Source organism: Dermacentor albipictus, chromosome 1 (genome assembly GCF_038994185.2).
Source record: "Dermacentor albipictus isolate Rhodes 1998 colony chromosome 1, USDA_Dalb.pri_finalv2, whole genome shotgun sequence".
In the NCBI taxonomy this organism is placed as follows: domain Eukaryota; kingdom Metazoa; phylum Arthropoda; class Arachnida; order Ixodida; family Ixodidae; genus Dermacentor; species Dermacentor albipictus.
This window is the reverse complement of record NC_091821.1, coordinates 155303616-155318275: the sequence shown is the minus strand read 5'-3', so window position 1 is coordinate 155318275 and position 14660 is coordinate 155303616. Positions and strand designations below refer to the sequence as shown.

Below are 14660 nucleotides of genomic sequence, written 5' to 3'. Positions count from 1 at the left end.
AGGTTTGCTCTTCACAATACATCAACTTCAATGTATCTGTAAGAATGGCAGTGCTTCCTATCATCTTTTCATCTCGGCCCTGCATGCTAATCGCATGTTCGGGTTTTGTGCACCTCCTTGAAGACCCTTGCAATCAGAAAATGATATATACGAGGGTGAGTCCAAATGAAAGTGAGCCGACCCACCCCGTGCAATAATAGTTCAGTTCATTATCTGCGAGGCATACACATAGCACACAGGCATCTCTCATTTACAAAAGTGACATGCAGGTGTGATAATAAAGGTTCTTTGATGCTCTCATACACTGTGTTGAACATGGTTGCCTGACATAATGTATGCTTCAAAAGTTGAACAGCGTGGTGTCGTGAGGTTTTTGATAGCTGAAGGTATTTCCCAAAAAGAAATTAGTCGCCATATGGCTTCCGTGTACGTTGAACATTGCATTTCATTGGCCACTGTGAAACGTTGGAGCAAACGGTTCAAAGAAAGACGTGAAAGTTGCAAAGACGATCCAAGACCGGGCCAAAGCCACCGTGCAATCACCCCCAACACAATTTACAAGAACGGAGGATAAGCATTGATGAATTGGCAGAGCATGCGAACATCAGTCACAGTTCGGTTCACACCATAATTCATGAACATCTTGGTTATCGACTCTTGTGTGCGCAATGGATGCCCAAGATTTTGAACCACCGCCAGAAGGCTGAGAGGTTCGGTGCTGCCTTGACTCATCTGATCCAGTATCACAATGAGGGTGACGACTTCTTGTCTGCAATTGTGACCGGGGACGAATCATGGTGCCTCTACTCCAGCCTGAAACACGACGGCAAAGCTTACAGTGGAAACATTCGAATTCACCTTCCCCCAAAGAAAGCAAAGGCCGTCATTTCCGCCAGAAAGGTTTCTTTGACTTTTTTGTCGATCATCTGGGGCCATTAATGATCAAATTTGCTAAACCTGGAAAGGCTACTATCAACCGCTTCCAATATTGCGAAACGCCGGATCGGCTACGTGTCACAATCAAGAACAAATGATGTGGAAAGTTGACGAATGGGGTCATCTTGTTCCACAACAATGCCTGTCCCCACGTTGTTGATGTGGTTAACACAAACCTTTAAGTTCAAATGGGAAATGCCGCAACATTCACCATACAGCCCAGACCTGTCGCCTTGCGACTTCCACATTTTGGAGCAATTGAAAAAACAGCTCAAGTGAACCAGATTCGTGTCAGACGATGATGTGAAAGAGTCAGTTATAGACTTTTTGGAGCAGCAACCCAAGGAGTTTTATGAGACAGGAATTGTGCGACTCATTAGTCAGTGGGACAAATGTCTAAATGCTCATGGAGACTACTTTTAAATAAAGTACCCTGTTTGTCATATATTCGCATTGGCTCACTTTCATTTGACTCGCCCTCATACAAAAGCCCTTAAAACTCATTGAAAATAAATCTGCTCCTTGAAAACTGGGGTTTAGGGCGACATTTGGAACGTTCAAAGTAACAAACATTGTATAGGGGCTATGGCATGAATGCTGTCTATCCAAAAACAATCCTAAATAAATTTTCTTTTGAAGGTGTCGCTAAACAATTGCTCTATGTGGCATGTCCACAGCCATCAATGACAGGCTTGTCAGAATCACCATTGCCATTGTGGAGCTAGACAAATCCAGATCATGTGACCAAGTCATGCTACCATTTTGTTGTTTTGCTAGTTGGTTCACACTGCAGCCATCATGGCTCCACTTTTGGGCCCTAGGCTCTAAAAATGCCTGGCGAAAAATAAATTTCTACCATTTATTATTAACATGATGAATATCTTTGGTTTAAGTTATACACTTTGAACCATCATGCCAGGAAGCGATTGATATCATTACAATGGGAAAGCCAACTTAGCAAAGTGGCCTTAAGAGTTGAAAGCCTGTGACCAACTCTGCAGCTGCATAGCTGTAGAGTTGGTCCTTCTTAGCTGCAAGAAAGGGCAGCTAAGAAGGATATTTCAATATTTTTGGTATATGTGCACGAATAAGGTTTGTTCCCACCTCCCCCTCCCCCCCTTAGCCTTTGGCATCCTTGAAATCCTCAGTGGCTATGGTGTTAGGCTGCTGAGCACGAGGTCACGGGATCGAATCCCGGCCACGGCGGCCGCATTTCGATGGGGGCGAAATGCGAAAACACCCGTGTGCTTAGATTTAGGTGCACGTTAAAGAACCCCAGGTGGTCGAAATTTCCGGAGTCCTCCACTACGGCGTGCCTCATAATCAGAAAGTGGTTTTGGCACGTAAAACCCCATAATTTAATTAATTTTTAATCCTTGAAATTCTTGAATTGACCTTGAATTTTTAGTGAAGTGTTCTGTACAAACCCTGCATGTCAAATTTCGCACAGAAAGTAATCTTCAGTATTACAGCACTCTCCTTTTATAAATATGCCTATTGTTGTCGCTGGAGACTAGAAGTAGCTATAAGCTATGTTTAATGCCATGGTTTAGGCTGTTTGACCATGATTGCCAAGGGTTACTTTATTATGACCTTCTGTGCAGGTCCTCTGTAACCTGTTCATGGTTGCAAATATAGCAGGTGTTGCACACATGGCGAACACCTATTTCACTCCTAATGAGAACCCCCAAAAAATGTTTGGGTCAAAGTACAAGTTAAAAGCAACTTTGTCATGCCAATATCCTTAGAAAACCTGGTATTATGCGTAAAATTTTGCACAAATTTGCTCTAAGAAGTAAGTCAAACTTTTTGTCTTCATGTAGAACAGTGCAGTAGACAATAGCTGTCAAAAGGATGGAGGATAAGAGGAAACTTATTAGCCATGAATAGTCAAAAGGCACCTACATGTGATATTCTGACAGCTTTGTAGATAGGTGCCACTGGAAGGTGGTGCCTCCAAACTAACCACACATTAATATATACATATATTAAAATATGTTTATTATATCAGAGTGGTTCTGGTCATACATGTACCCACCTGAACATAATTGGGTGTATATGTGTGTTTATATAATTATTATGGTACATATTATTATTGTTGCTGCTGTTGCTGTTGTTGTTCCGAGTTTAAATTAATATTCACTGTCAGTGCATTTTAGTTCTGCTTTTTCATTCCCCTACAGAACTGTTTCCAAGTGCTAATCCCCTGTGTCATGGAAGTTATCCGAAGACTAGCAAGTTCAAGTGAGGTGAGTATGAAATACTTGTAGATGGATAAGCCATGGTACTTAAAGGTAAAAATGCAGCGTGCACAAAAGTTATCTAAACTGCCCTTGTGGCTACAGCTTTCCATGGTCTGACAGTTTTTTGCATTGTTCACTATCTTTGTTCATGTAAAATCTTTTACTTTTCTAGCACTGTTTACTTTAATCTGTTAGCACTTCCGTGTCATGCGCTATAACATTCATTGCCTGTGATAGTCTTGCATGGAAAGTTGACTTTTCTCTATAGGTTGAAAGCAAAACATTGTCTACCTATTTTCTAGTTCTTTGCACAGAAACTTGAGGCAAATTAGACAGAAGTCAAGACACACAGAGTTTGCGGAGTTTGCAGAGTTTGCGGAGTGCTACGGAGTTTTTGTGCTATTAACTAGAAAATATGTCACACAAACAAGGCTGAAACTCAACCCTTGCAAATTGTCTTCCTAGTTTTCCTTAAATGTGAGGTAAAGTGTGATTTTTGCATTTCTCGTTATGAAACCAGGACAAGGCAGTAGAAGCATTGGAGCTTTTTGATGAACTGATTGACTCTGAGATTGCCATCCTTCTGCCTCATATTAGGCCACTGATCAAGCTGTGCCTGGAGGTACGTCCTTCTACAAGAGGGTAGTTTCTAGTATAGCATTCACATTCGTTCTTGTTCTTACCTTGTAAATTATTGCATGCCTGTTTACTTTTTATCGCCCGAAATGGAAATGTACGCAGTACTCATGCCTACAATTACCTCTTCAATACTGTATTAAAATAGTTCAGTTCATTATCTTATCATAGAGCAGGGCATAATGTGAAAATTTACTGTTAACAGTACAGATATTTAACTTCACTGCCAGATATGCACGCAGCCTGCAGTAAAGCAGGCTGCATGCTGATCTGCTGATAAAAGAATAGTCGTACAGGTGCATATGGCACCTCACATGAGCATTAACAGAAGTATATTATTATACTGCATTAGTAGTGTGCACCCTGAGCAATGTTTTAACCCAGGCAACATACAGGCTTCCAAGGGATGTCTAATGGATATCCCTATTGGGACGTTGGGGACATCCTTAGGATGTACCAAAATGATCCTGAAAAGCTCCCAAGTGAAACACTGAAAGATGTTCTATAGATGCCCTGGCTACGCCTTTTTTTAGATGTCATTGGGGCATTAGTCAGTTGTCGAGTCCTGGTGTATGACTCGGTCTGGTTGTCATTGATCACTTGTTTTTTGGTGCTACCCTGTGGCAAATTTCGGTGCTACCCTGGAAGCAGACGCACAGCCATTTCACATGCCGTCTCTTGATGCAAATCTACATAAAATATTTTGCATTTGGATTCCACATCGCAATCGTGTCCACGATGGTGCATTTTTCGTACCTTGCTGAGTAGGAAGTCAACCAGACGTCGTTATTTCGATGGGGGACTTGTGGTTTTTTTTTTTTTTCGGATGTCCATGGTACTTTTTGTGTCTTCTGGCTTTGTTCAACCAAAACAGTGCAAAAATGAAGTACTGGTGGTGAAGTCACCATCTCACTTACCAGCACCAGAGGTGTCTTAGATTTTGCAACATCTGGCTTAAACTAGTTCGTTGTGCACTAATAATAACAGATTCCATTGCTGTAGTAAAGACTTAACTTGCCAACACTTACGTACTTTTTAGCTCAAAAGGACGCAAATGAGTGAAACTGTTACGAAATCCATGATGTCACAGTTACTTCATCGGTGCCATGAATTGAGCCGTGAAATTGAAAAAGAGATGTTCAGTCTTCAGTATCTGCGCAAAAATAACGAGGAATTTTAAAACACATGCACTGTGATTTTAGTTTTAGTATTTTTGTCAGTGTCCCTTTAACCCTTTACGGACAAATGTTGCCTATGGGCAGCATACCATAAGATATTTTTTTCATGCCAAGATTCGCCTTTGAGTACAGACTTTCTGGCTAAATTTCTTTGGCCAACACTTAAAGGGACACTAAAGTGAAAAATGATTTCTTCTGCATCAGTAAATTACCATTCTACAACACCAAAAACACCACTCTTACAACGATAAGACGTTTAGTAAGCCAGAAAAAGCGCAAGAACGAAATACGGGTGGCGACGCCTACTTGAGTTCCCGCACCTGGGGGCTGTGACGTCATGGATTCTGATGGCATCTTTTAGGGCCTACTAATTATATATAGCGGTACAGATTGACTACATTGTGTTCGAAAGGAACCAAATATTCAACATGTCAAGTTTTGGGAACCTTTATTCAGCGAACGCGGCCCAAATGCGAAAACATACTTTGGAATCCCTGACGTCACGCTGACGTACCGGCGCTGGGGTTTCGGCGCGAAATTCAAGTACTGATACTTGGACCTTCATTTTCTCATCTAATAATCAAACTATTCTTTTGAAATGACTGCCTGCAGGGTTCTCAAACAATGCCCTTTTAGTCTAAACTGATTTATTGTTTTGCTTTAGTGTCCCTTTAATGATAGACTTGCATTGTTAGTGTTTGGCAATATGCCTGTCTTAGTTGAATGGAATCAATACCGTATTTAGTCGAATCTAACATGCACGTTTTTCCGGATAAAACAGGTCCAAAATTTGCATGCACATTAGAATCGAGTATGACCCTAAATCCACATTACCATATCACCATGAGCATTCGAAAAATGGCTGCCTCATGCGCGCGTCTAGCCTAGCTGCTGTAGCTTCCTCTATGTGCATGCCTCCATGCTGTACGTGTTAGCAGGTGCTGGTGTAACTTAGTCTAGTGCCTGTCTTCCCGTTTACTGCATTTATTCAATCAGCATGGAAGCGCCGACTGCAAAGACACGCCGAGTCCACCATGATGCCGCATTTAAAAGGAAAGTTATCATGTGCGTGGAGACGGACGGAAATCGGGCCGCATCACGGGCGTTCGGAGTTCCCGAAACTTGGGTGCAGGACTGGCGCAAACAGAAGGAGAATATTTTCGCCAGCAAAGTAACAAGGAAGGGTTCCAGTGGACTGAAGCAAGGCAACTCTGGCAAAATAGAAGAGCAGCTCGCAGAATACATGCAAGAGCAGCGAGCGGCACTGCGGCCTGTGATGACCGATCTGCTCAAAGTACGGGCAATGCAGTTAGCCCTACAGAAAGGGCTAATGCGGAGTGACTTCAAAGCGAGCAGGTGCTAGCTATCAAATTTTATGAAAAGAAAAGGCTTTTCTCTTTGAAGGCGGACAGGAATATGCCAAAAATTGCCCAAAGAATATGAAGAGAAATTGCACAGTTTTCAGCGGTACGTATTGAAGTTGCGCCATAGAAACGACTACCACTTCGGACAGATTAGAAATGCCAATCAGATGCCGCTCTACTTTTACATGCCTGCCACCACAACCTTTGAAAAGAAGGGGGCAAGCAAGTGCGCATTTTGTCTTCCGGCCACGAAAAAACTAGAGTCACCGCAATGCTTTGTTGCACTGAGGATGGGCACAAGCTGCCCCCGTATCTTATCTTCAGACGGAAGACCCTCCCGAAAGGAAACATGTTTCCGAGTGGTGTGATTGTGCATGCAAATGAAAAAGGTTGGATGACCACGGACTTAGTCGCTGACTGGATTGACAATGTTTGGCGGAAGAGACCTGGCAGCAGTTTGGGTCTGCGTGGGATGCTTGTGCTTGATGCGTTCGGGTGCCACCTTGACCAGCGCATCAAGGACGAGCTGGCTGCATGCAACACGGACCTTGTCGTGATACACGGTGGCATGACATCACAGCTCCAGCCGCTCGATGTTTGTTTGAACAAACCAGTGAAAGATAGAATTCGGGCGCTCTACACCGAATGGCTTGTCAGTGGTTGCCACAAATTCACGCCCGCCAATAAAATGAAGCGTGCCTCGCTGCAGGACTTTGCTGGATGGATGAAAGATGCATGGTGTACGATCCCGTCTGCCATGGTCAACAAGGCCTTTAAAAAGTGCGGGATTTCGAATGCCATAAACGGCACCTAGGATGAAATGCTTTGGTCTGTTGATAGCGATAAGGAGTTGTTTGACAGCGACGATGAGCGATATCTATTGCCCCACGCGACTCGTACCGGCGCAGTGAAAATCTTGGTGGCGAGGTACACCGCTTCCATTTGTGTTTTTATTCATCGCAACTTTAGTGTATTGGGAATAATTTTTTTTTTTTTGTATTTCTATATGAAAGCACGAGGTGTGGAATATTGTACCCTTTTTTTATGATTTTTTTTTTTCACGGAAAATAGATGCTCATTACAATCGAGGGCGCATTAGAATCGAGTAAATCGGTAATTTGATGACATCTCGCTGGTCGAGAAGTAGATTCATATTAGAAAGATAGTTAACAGATTAGAATGACAAAAACTATTTCCTATAGGTAAACATGCATTGTTTATTCATGAATACAGATAGGCTTCCATAAATACTTCTAATAAGATTAAAGAAGTAGATACACTGGGATAGATATATTCCAATTCGGCACTTAAGCAGTAGTTCGCATCAAAGGAATCATCGCTCGACTCACTTGCAGAAGAGCAACTGGTGTGCACGTCCATGTAGCCTAATCGAACCACGTATGTGAGAGCATGCGAGAAAACTCGATGGTTGTGAAAACCAAACGACTCAGAAAGTTGCAGTAATCCTTCATCCCATCACTAAAGAGGGGCACTTGGTTCTCGCGAGTCTCAGGAAAATAAATGCAAGCATGGCAACATTGTTTGTTTACAGTGGCATTGTTTGTAATACCAGCGCCCACCTGTGAACAGATGTAATCGCACCACTTTGAGCAATGAACAAATGAGCACCTTTTATAGATAAATGAAAACACCCTGCAAGACGAAACCAAAACTAACCACTGCACATGCATGCACGTGGGGATGCACGAGTGGTCACAGATGAACTGGCATGAACAAGCTCTGGAATCAAAACCAATAGATTACAGAGAAAAAAAATGATTGTATCCACATAGGGTGGCAGTACTTGCTGAGCAACAGAGAGTTGAAAAATTGGCATGTTATTCAAACATGCAGATGGTACGTTAAATATATGGCATTGACCATTTGGGACGTGTTTGCGGCACCATATATTTAAAGGGACACTAAAGGCAAATACTAAGTCAACGTGGATTGGTTAAATGCCTTTCCAGAAACCTCGCAATGCTTGTTCCGTGCCAAAAAAAATACTTAGTTTACGAGAAAATTGTATCTGAAGGGTCCGAATACTTTTTTCAAAATTCAAATCTCCCGCCACCAGACCGGGGGAGTGGTGACGTCGCATACGCCATCACCGCCCTTTGCTGCCGTCGGTGAGTAAAACGGCACCCGACAGATGGCGGCACTGAGCCAAGACAGAGTGGTGGATTCGCCGCTGCAACTGCTTTTTGGTCAGGTGGTGTAGACTATTCAAGTGTCCGGGGACACCACATGGAAGTTGAAGTCTCTGCTGCTTGCAGTTTGTGCGAGTTGTGCGAGCCAGCAAAACCAGTGTAGCACAACGCGATCAGGAAAGTACTGAAACACGAAAGCGTGGGTGGCGCAGAGTCAAGCAAAGACAAAACCTTTCTACCGCCTGCGTCGTTGTGAACGGTAATTTCAATTAGTTCTTTTTTCTAAGCATGAAATGGAACTGGACAAGGAGCATTTTCTTCCATCTTATAATGCAATACGAGGATGTTATTTTGCAACGAGTAGTTGAGTACTAATGACAGAATTTAACTGAGGAGTGCTTTTGTCATCGGGCAAGTGCTCAAATGTCCCAGGGGAGTCTCTAATCATGTCCTGCATTTACCTCGATTTCTTGATTATTAAGGCTCTGTTCGCAATAATATTGATACCTTAGAGATTCTTGAGCACTAATCTATCACTTTAGCATGACTTAGTATTTGCCTTTAGGGTCCCTTTAAGCCTTTGACCCTTAAGGGGTTAACTTTCACACTGTAAAACAGTGTGGATATGTTTGTGTTCATCACCCCAGCATTTTCGCGGGCCAAAGTAACCGCTAGATGACTCAGATACCAGTCACTCTCATTGTAATCTATCTGTTGTTCTCCAAAACCAACGCTGATTGAAAATCGTGAATATCTCAAGTTTCAGGCAACCTATTCTTTCTTTTCTTCATACAAGAAAATGTAGCTACAATTCATTGTCAAAATTCTCAAATATTATACAGTCTTAGAAATTCACTTTGCTCTGGTGTTTGCTGTTTGCTCTGGTGCTGTAAATTAAGTTTACGAAATAGCACTTCATTAATGAGGCAGTTAGAATTTTGTAGCATTGCCTTTTTTTTTTCAAAATCTATTGGCATTTTAGCACTGGGAGCATGTTTTGCTCACTACGATGGCTTCATTGAGACAGACGTTTGCTATTTGCAACAAAACATGAAGCCACCACCTTTCTAATTAAATACCAACTTATTAAAACACCCAGCTACATATGTTGCCAGATATGAGTTTGCATGCCTAGTTAACCCTTTGACTGCCACTCCCGAGATAACCCAGGCACCCATCCTCATATAGCCCCTGCCACTCTAGGAAATAAAATGATAGGAAAGAGAGTGCAGTGGTGCAATGCCATGAAGGCATACGAGAACTCCTTGTCATATTGTTTCATCTTTTGTAAAGGTATTTTGTTACTTGTTAGCTATACCAAAGCATCATCATCATCAGCCTGGCTACGCCCACTGCAAGGCAAAGGCCTCTCCCATGCTTCTCCAACTACCCCGGTGATGTGCTAATTGTGGCCATGTTGTCCCTGCAAACTTCTTAATCTCATCCGCCCACCTAACTTTCTGCCGCCCCCTGCTACGCTTCCCTTCTCTTGGAATCCAGTCCGTAACCCTTAATGACCATTGGTTATCTTCCCTCGTTACATGCCTGCCCATGCCCATCTCTTTTTCTTGATTTCAACTAAGATGTCATTAACTCGTGTTTGTTCCCTCACCCAATCTGCTCTCTTATTATCCCTTAATGTTACACCCATAATTCTTCTTTCCATGGCTCGTTGTGTTGTCCTCAATTTAAGTAGAACCCTTTTCGTATGCCTCCAGGTTTCTGCCCCGTAGGTGAGTACTGGTAAGACACAGCTGTTATACACTTTTTTCTTGAGTGATAATGGCAACCTGCTGTTGATGATCTGAGAATGCCTGCCAAACACACCCCAGATCATTTTTATTCTGATTATTTCAGTCTCGGGATCCAGATCCTCAGTCACTACCTGCCCTTAGATGTATTCCCTTACCACATCCAGTGCCTCACTACCTATCATAAACTGCTGTTCTCTTCCGAGACTGTTGAACATTACTTTAGTTTTCTGCAGATTAATTTTCAGACCCACCCTTCTACTTTGCCTGTCCAGGTCAGTGAGCATGCATTGCAATTTGTCCCCTGAGTACTAATCAAGCTTAGTATAGCTTACCAAAGTATAGCTTTCATTTAAATTTCAGTCTTCTAGTTATAGTTTGCTGCTTTAAGAGCGAGGAAGTGTTTTTACCTAAACATTTAACTACACATTCTGTCTGATTCTTTACTGCAACAGCAGTAGAGAGACCTTGAAACTTGGTTTGCTCTGTCTGCTCTTCCATACATTCCTCCATCATTGTCATACCACCGTTGTCATGTTGTCATCATTGCATCCAGTTGGAGGTGATTGTACAAAGTTGCAGCAATTTTGCACCAAGGAGGGTTGGGCTGTGTAACTGCTGTTACAGTAAATGAGTTCAGAGCCAGAGGAATCGCTGGAGTCGCCTTATAATGTAAGGACCTTTTGAAGAGCATAAAGTATCGTTATGCAGAACAGTATTGTTCTCATCCTTATTGCATTTGCATAACTCTGTATATCACGCCTTCGTGTACTTGAAGTGGCTTGAGGGTGACGACTGCTTTTTCAGATTGCTGGTGACTCGAGAAAAGGAGATGTGCTACGTGTTCGAGCCATGTCCGTTTTAAGCTGGATGATCAACGTCAAGAAAAAGGTAATTTTTTACATCTGTTTAGTAGTGTTAACTCAGTAATGCAACTCTAAAGAGACCAAAAATTGTGATGGTTTCTGTCTGACTCACAGCAGAAGGCAAAGCTTGACGAATGTTGACACATAAAAATGTAAGCAAGAAAACTGAAAAGGGGAAGGGCAGTAGGGAGCTTATCTCGATGGCACAGATGCAAATGCCATCAAAGAGGCTATCTACTCCAAGGTTTTTTTTACTGCCACTTCGCAGTGCTTCCTTTCAAGATTTTGATCAGCATTGTCAATGAGCTGGAAGTTTGTGGTATGATGAGCATCAACAATGCACTTAGCCGCCATAAGCAGCAGTGCATTCAACAGTGAGGCAGCCAGTTTTGGAAAGCCTGTTCAGGTACATCTGCATGCTGTGTGGCAAGAAATTTGAAGTGGTCTCAACTCCAGGTAGAAGCTGCACAATTGTGCATTATTTTTTTCAATGCAGCAATTGTTTCAATTGATAAATTCAATTGATCAGCATGCTGATCAGTGTATTCCTTTAGAGGACTGGTGCTGTGACCTATATTCAACATTTTTTTTTGTGTATATATATATATATATATATATACAGTAAAAGCTCGTTAATTCGAACCGCAAGAGGAAGCCGCTTCAGTTCGAATTAACGAAAGTTCGAACTAACGAAAGTGAAGGAGAGCAACAGTACACTGCGATTTGGAAGCAGTAGGGAATGTCAGAAATTTGGCGTGTCAGAAAGTGATGGCGTGTGCCGCAGGCACACGCCATCTTCAAGTCGAAGCTCTGGGTCCGACTGTGCCACACCACCGATGTCCACAGAAACGAACGTTAGCCGAAGCTTAACACCATCACAATGAATCACGACGGCCGATACCTCCTAAGCTGAAAACAGAGGTACACAACCGATGAAGACTGCCGAGACAAAGACGCCGAACATGTGAAGGTGGCGAAGGCCCTGATTCGTTGGTTCTTGATTGCAAGCACAGCTGCGACGTACTTGATGCGCTGTGTTTTGGCGCTTGCCGTGCCATCTCTGCACAACATTAGCAGCTGTACAAGATTTGCAAAGCCTCCGAGATTCGCAACGGGCAAGAAGTCTCGGAGGTTACGTAGAACGGAGAGGCGGCAGCTGCCGCTGCCTTCTTTCTGGCTGAACCCGCGTCGGTTAGATTTTTTTCCGATTTTGCCTTCTCTCGCCGTTCTCTCCGTTTAGGAGGCAATACAGCCTTGTGTGTAGGCACAAGCGCATTTCTCTGGCCGTGTGCCAGGCGAGCGTAGTTCGAATTATCTGTGAGGGAACCTTCTCGCGTTCGAATTAACGGACTTTTTTATACATAGACTTCTGTGGAGCTTGGCCGGACCAAATCGTACAGTTCGAATTATCCATAAATTCGAATTATCTGTACATTCTCTGTATATTGTATACTGCATTTCTCTGTATATATACATATATATATATATATATATATATATATATATATATATATATATATATATATATATATATATATATATATATATAGACATAGAACTACATAGAACTGGCCACAGCTAAGGGGAATTTTATAAAACACACCCATACGACAGTCATTTGTACGTAGAGCAAACGGGACGGTGTATCAATCAGAGGCTAATGGAACCGGTGGATCGCCTTCTAATCTTTCCCTACATTGCCAAGATTGTAACTGCACACCAAAGTTAGATGAATGCGCGATATTGTACAGGCATAAGAATGAAGACACGCGTTTTATGGTAGAGGCATGGCATATCTATAATGGTGGAAGTGCGTGCATGAGTCAGCCTTCGATTACATTACATAAGGAAGAGATTAAGTGCCTCAACAGTTATCTCTCATGTAGACCGGCACATGTACCCGACTGACACGTAGTGATACCATTCCTGAGCTTGTGCAGACGAGTTTTGTGTCTTCTTTCTTTTTTCGTCTCAGTGCTCCCTTCAGTTGATAGTCTGCGTTCGTGTTGTCTACTTCTCTACTCTTGTGTCCTGTCTGCACACCTCACCTCTTTCTCGCATAATGAATCCTTACCAACTAGCTCAGCTTTCTTTCGTTCTAAGCTTCACTTTCTAGTTGTAATTAGGGCCGGTATAATGTAAGGATGGCTTTCACTTGTTATATTCCTTTCTTACCATCCATTGGCCACGATTGGCTGATTCTGGTGATGACACAGGCAAAGCACCACTTGGTTGTAATTAGGGCCAGTATAATGTAAGGATGACTTTCACTAAGTTCTATTCCTTTGTTACCGTCCATTGGCCACGATCGGCTGATTCTGGTGATGACATAGGCAAGGCACCACTTGGAGCACTGATGAAGCACGGAAGGAGTCGAAATAAATTCGTTACATTACCAAAGCTCAGGTGTGTTCTGTAATCAATCCTATCTGAAGCAATGAGCACTGCATATAGAAGTGCTGCCATCTTCAAGATTTATTAAATTTACTCTGTCTCTCCCCCAACGTGGTTACATTATTGTTTTGGTGTTTTTTACTGTGGAGGATTGTGTTTTCAATCATTGCTGGTTGTGTGCAGGCAGTTGTGAAGCACAAACTGATTCCGGAGCTGCTGGATGTGCTCTTCCCCATTATGGAGGAAGTGTCAGCTGGTGACCTTGACCATGTTGAAGATGAAGAGGAAGATGAGCAGTCCTGCCAGTCTCCATCTGCCTGCGCTGCCCAGGTACGCTGGCATTTTTGGGAGACAGAAGAAGGCATTTTATGAACGTACAATATGTCACACTATTTCATTAGTCCCAAGTAGATTTCTTTGGTTAATTCATTGCTTTACAGTTTTTGTGCTGTCCTGCCATTATTAGTAATACTATTGACATTTTTCTGATGTGCACCAAGAGTGTGCACAAGCTCACGTTCAAATTTTTCTGTTTATTCCTATCTATGTGTTGTTTCACTTTTTGTCAACTGATAGGGCTTTTTTTTTTTTCTCCTAAGGCAGCGAGCAGACTTAGATGCTTGGATTTTTTTTTAAATGCCAATAAACACCTGCAAGTTTTTCATCCAAAACAAACTGTAAAGTCAGAAACCTAATTGTACTCAAAACACATGCATTCACAGTGGAGTTTTTCTGAGCTTTCACAAATACTCAGCTCCTGACAATATTTCGAAGACTTTATTTCACATTTTTAAGGCACATGCAATTGAACCTCGTTATACTGAAGCCGGGTCCGACAGGAAAATACCTTCGGTATTCCCTCAAAGCTGCGACGCCTGTCAGAGTTTGTTTCTTCAAAAATGTAACTGTTTACATGTAATTCATTACCGAAAAAAGCAATTGAATTACAGTGAGCATTACCAAGTGAAAAAAAGATGTTTAATTACAAAATTACTAAAAACTAATCTATTACAAGTAATAATTCCATGTCATTCGTTATGTACAAGTCTGGCCCAAACCCTTCTGCTCAGTCATCAGTCCAATCGTCACGTGTGATTTCACGCTCGGTCACCAGTGAGGTCTACAGAGGCAAACTTATTGAC

The 14660-nt window shown here is 42.4% G+C and overlaps 1 protein-coding gene across 1 annotated transcript in view; it reads left to right on the top strand.

The window, feature by feature from the left end:
- The window catches only part of LOC139051003 (importin-4-like), a 113796-nt gene that overhangs the window by 25515 nt on the left and 73621 nt on the right, over positions 1–14660 (top strand). Inside the window, exons 8-11 of the mRNA XM_070527983.1 lie at positions 3120–3185; positions 3700–3801; positions 11066–11149; positions 13702–13848. Of these exons, the coding sequence (XP_070384084.1) occupies positions 3120–3185; positions 3700–3801; positions 11066–11149; positions 13702–13848 (399 nt within the window). The remainder of the gene's footprint in view (positions 1–3119; positions 3186–3699; positions 3802–11065; positions 11150–13701; positions 13849–14660) is intronic.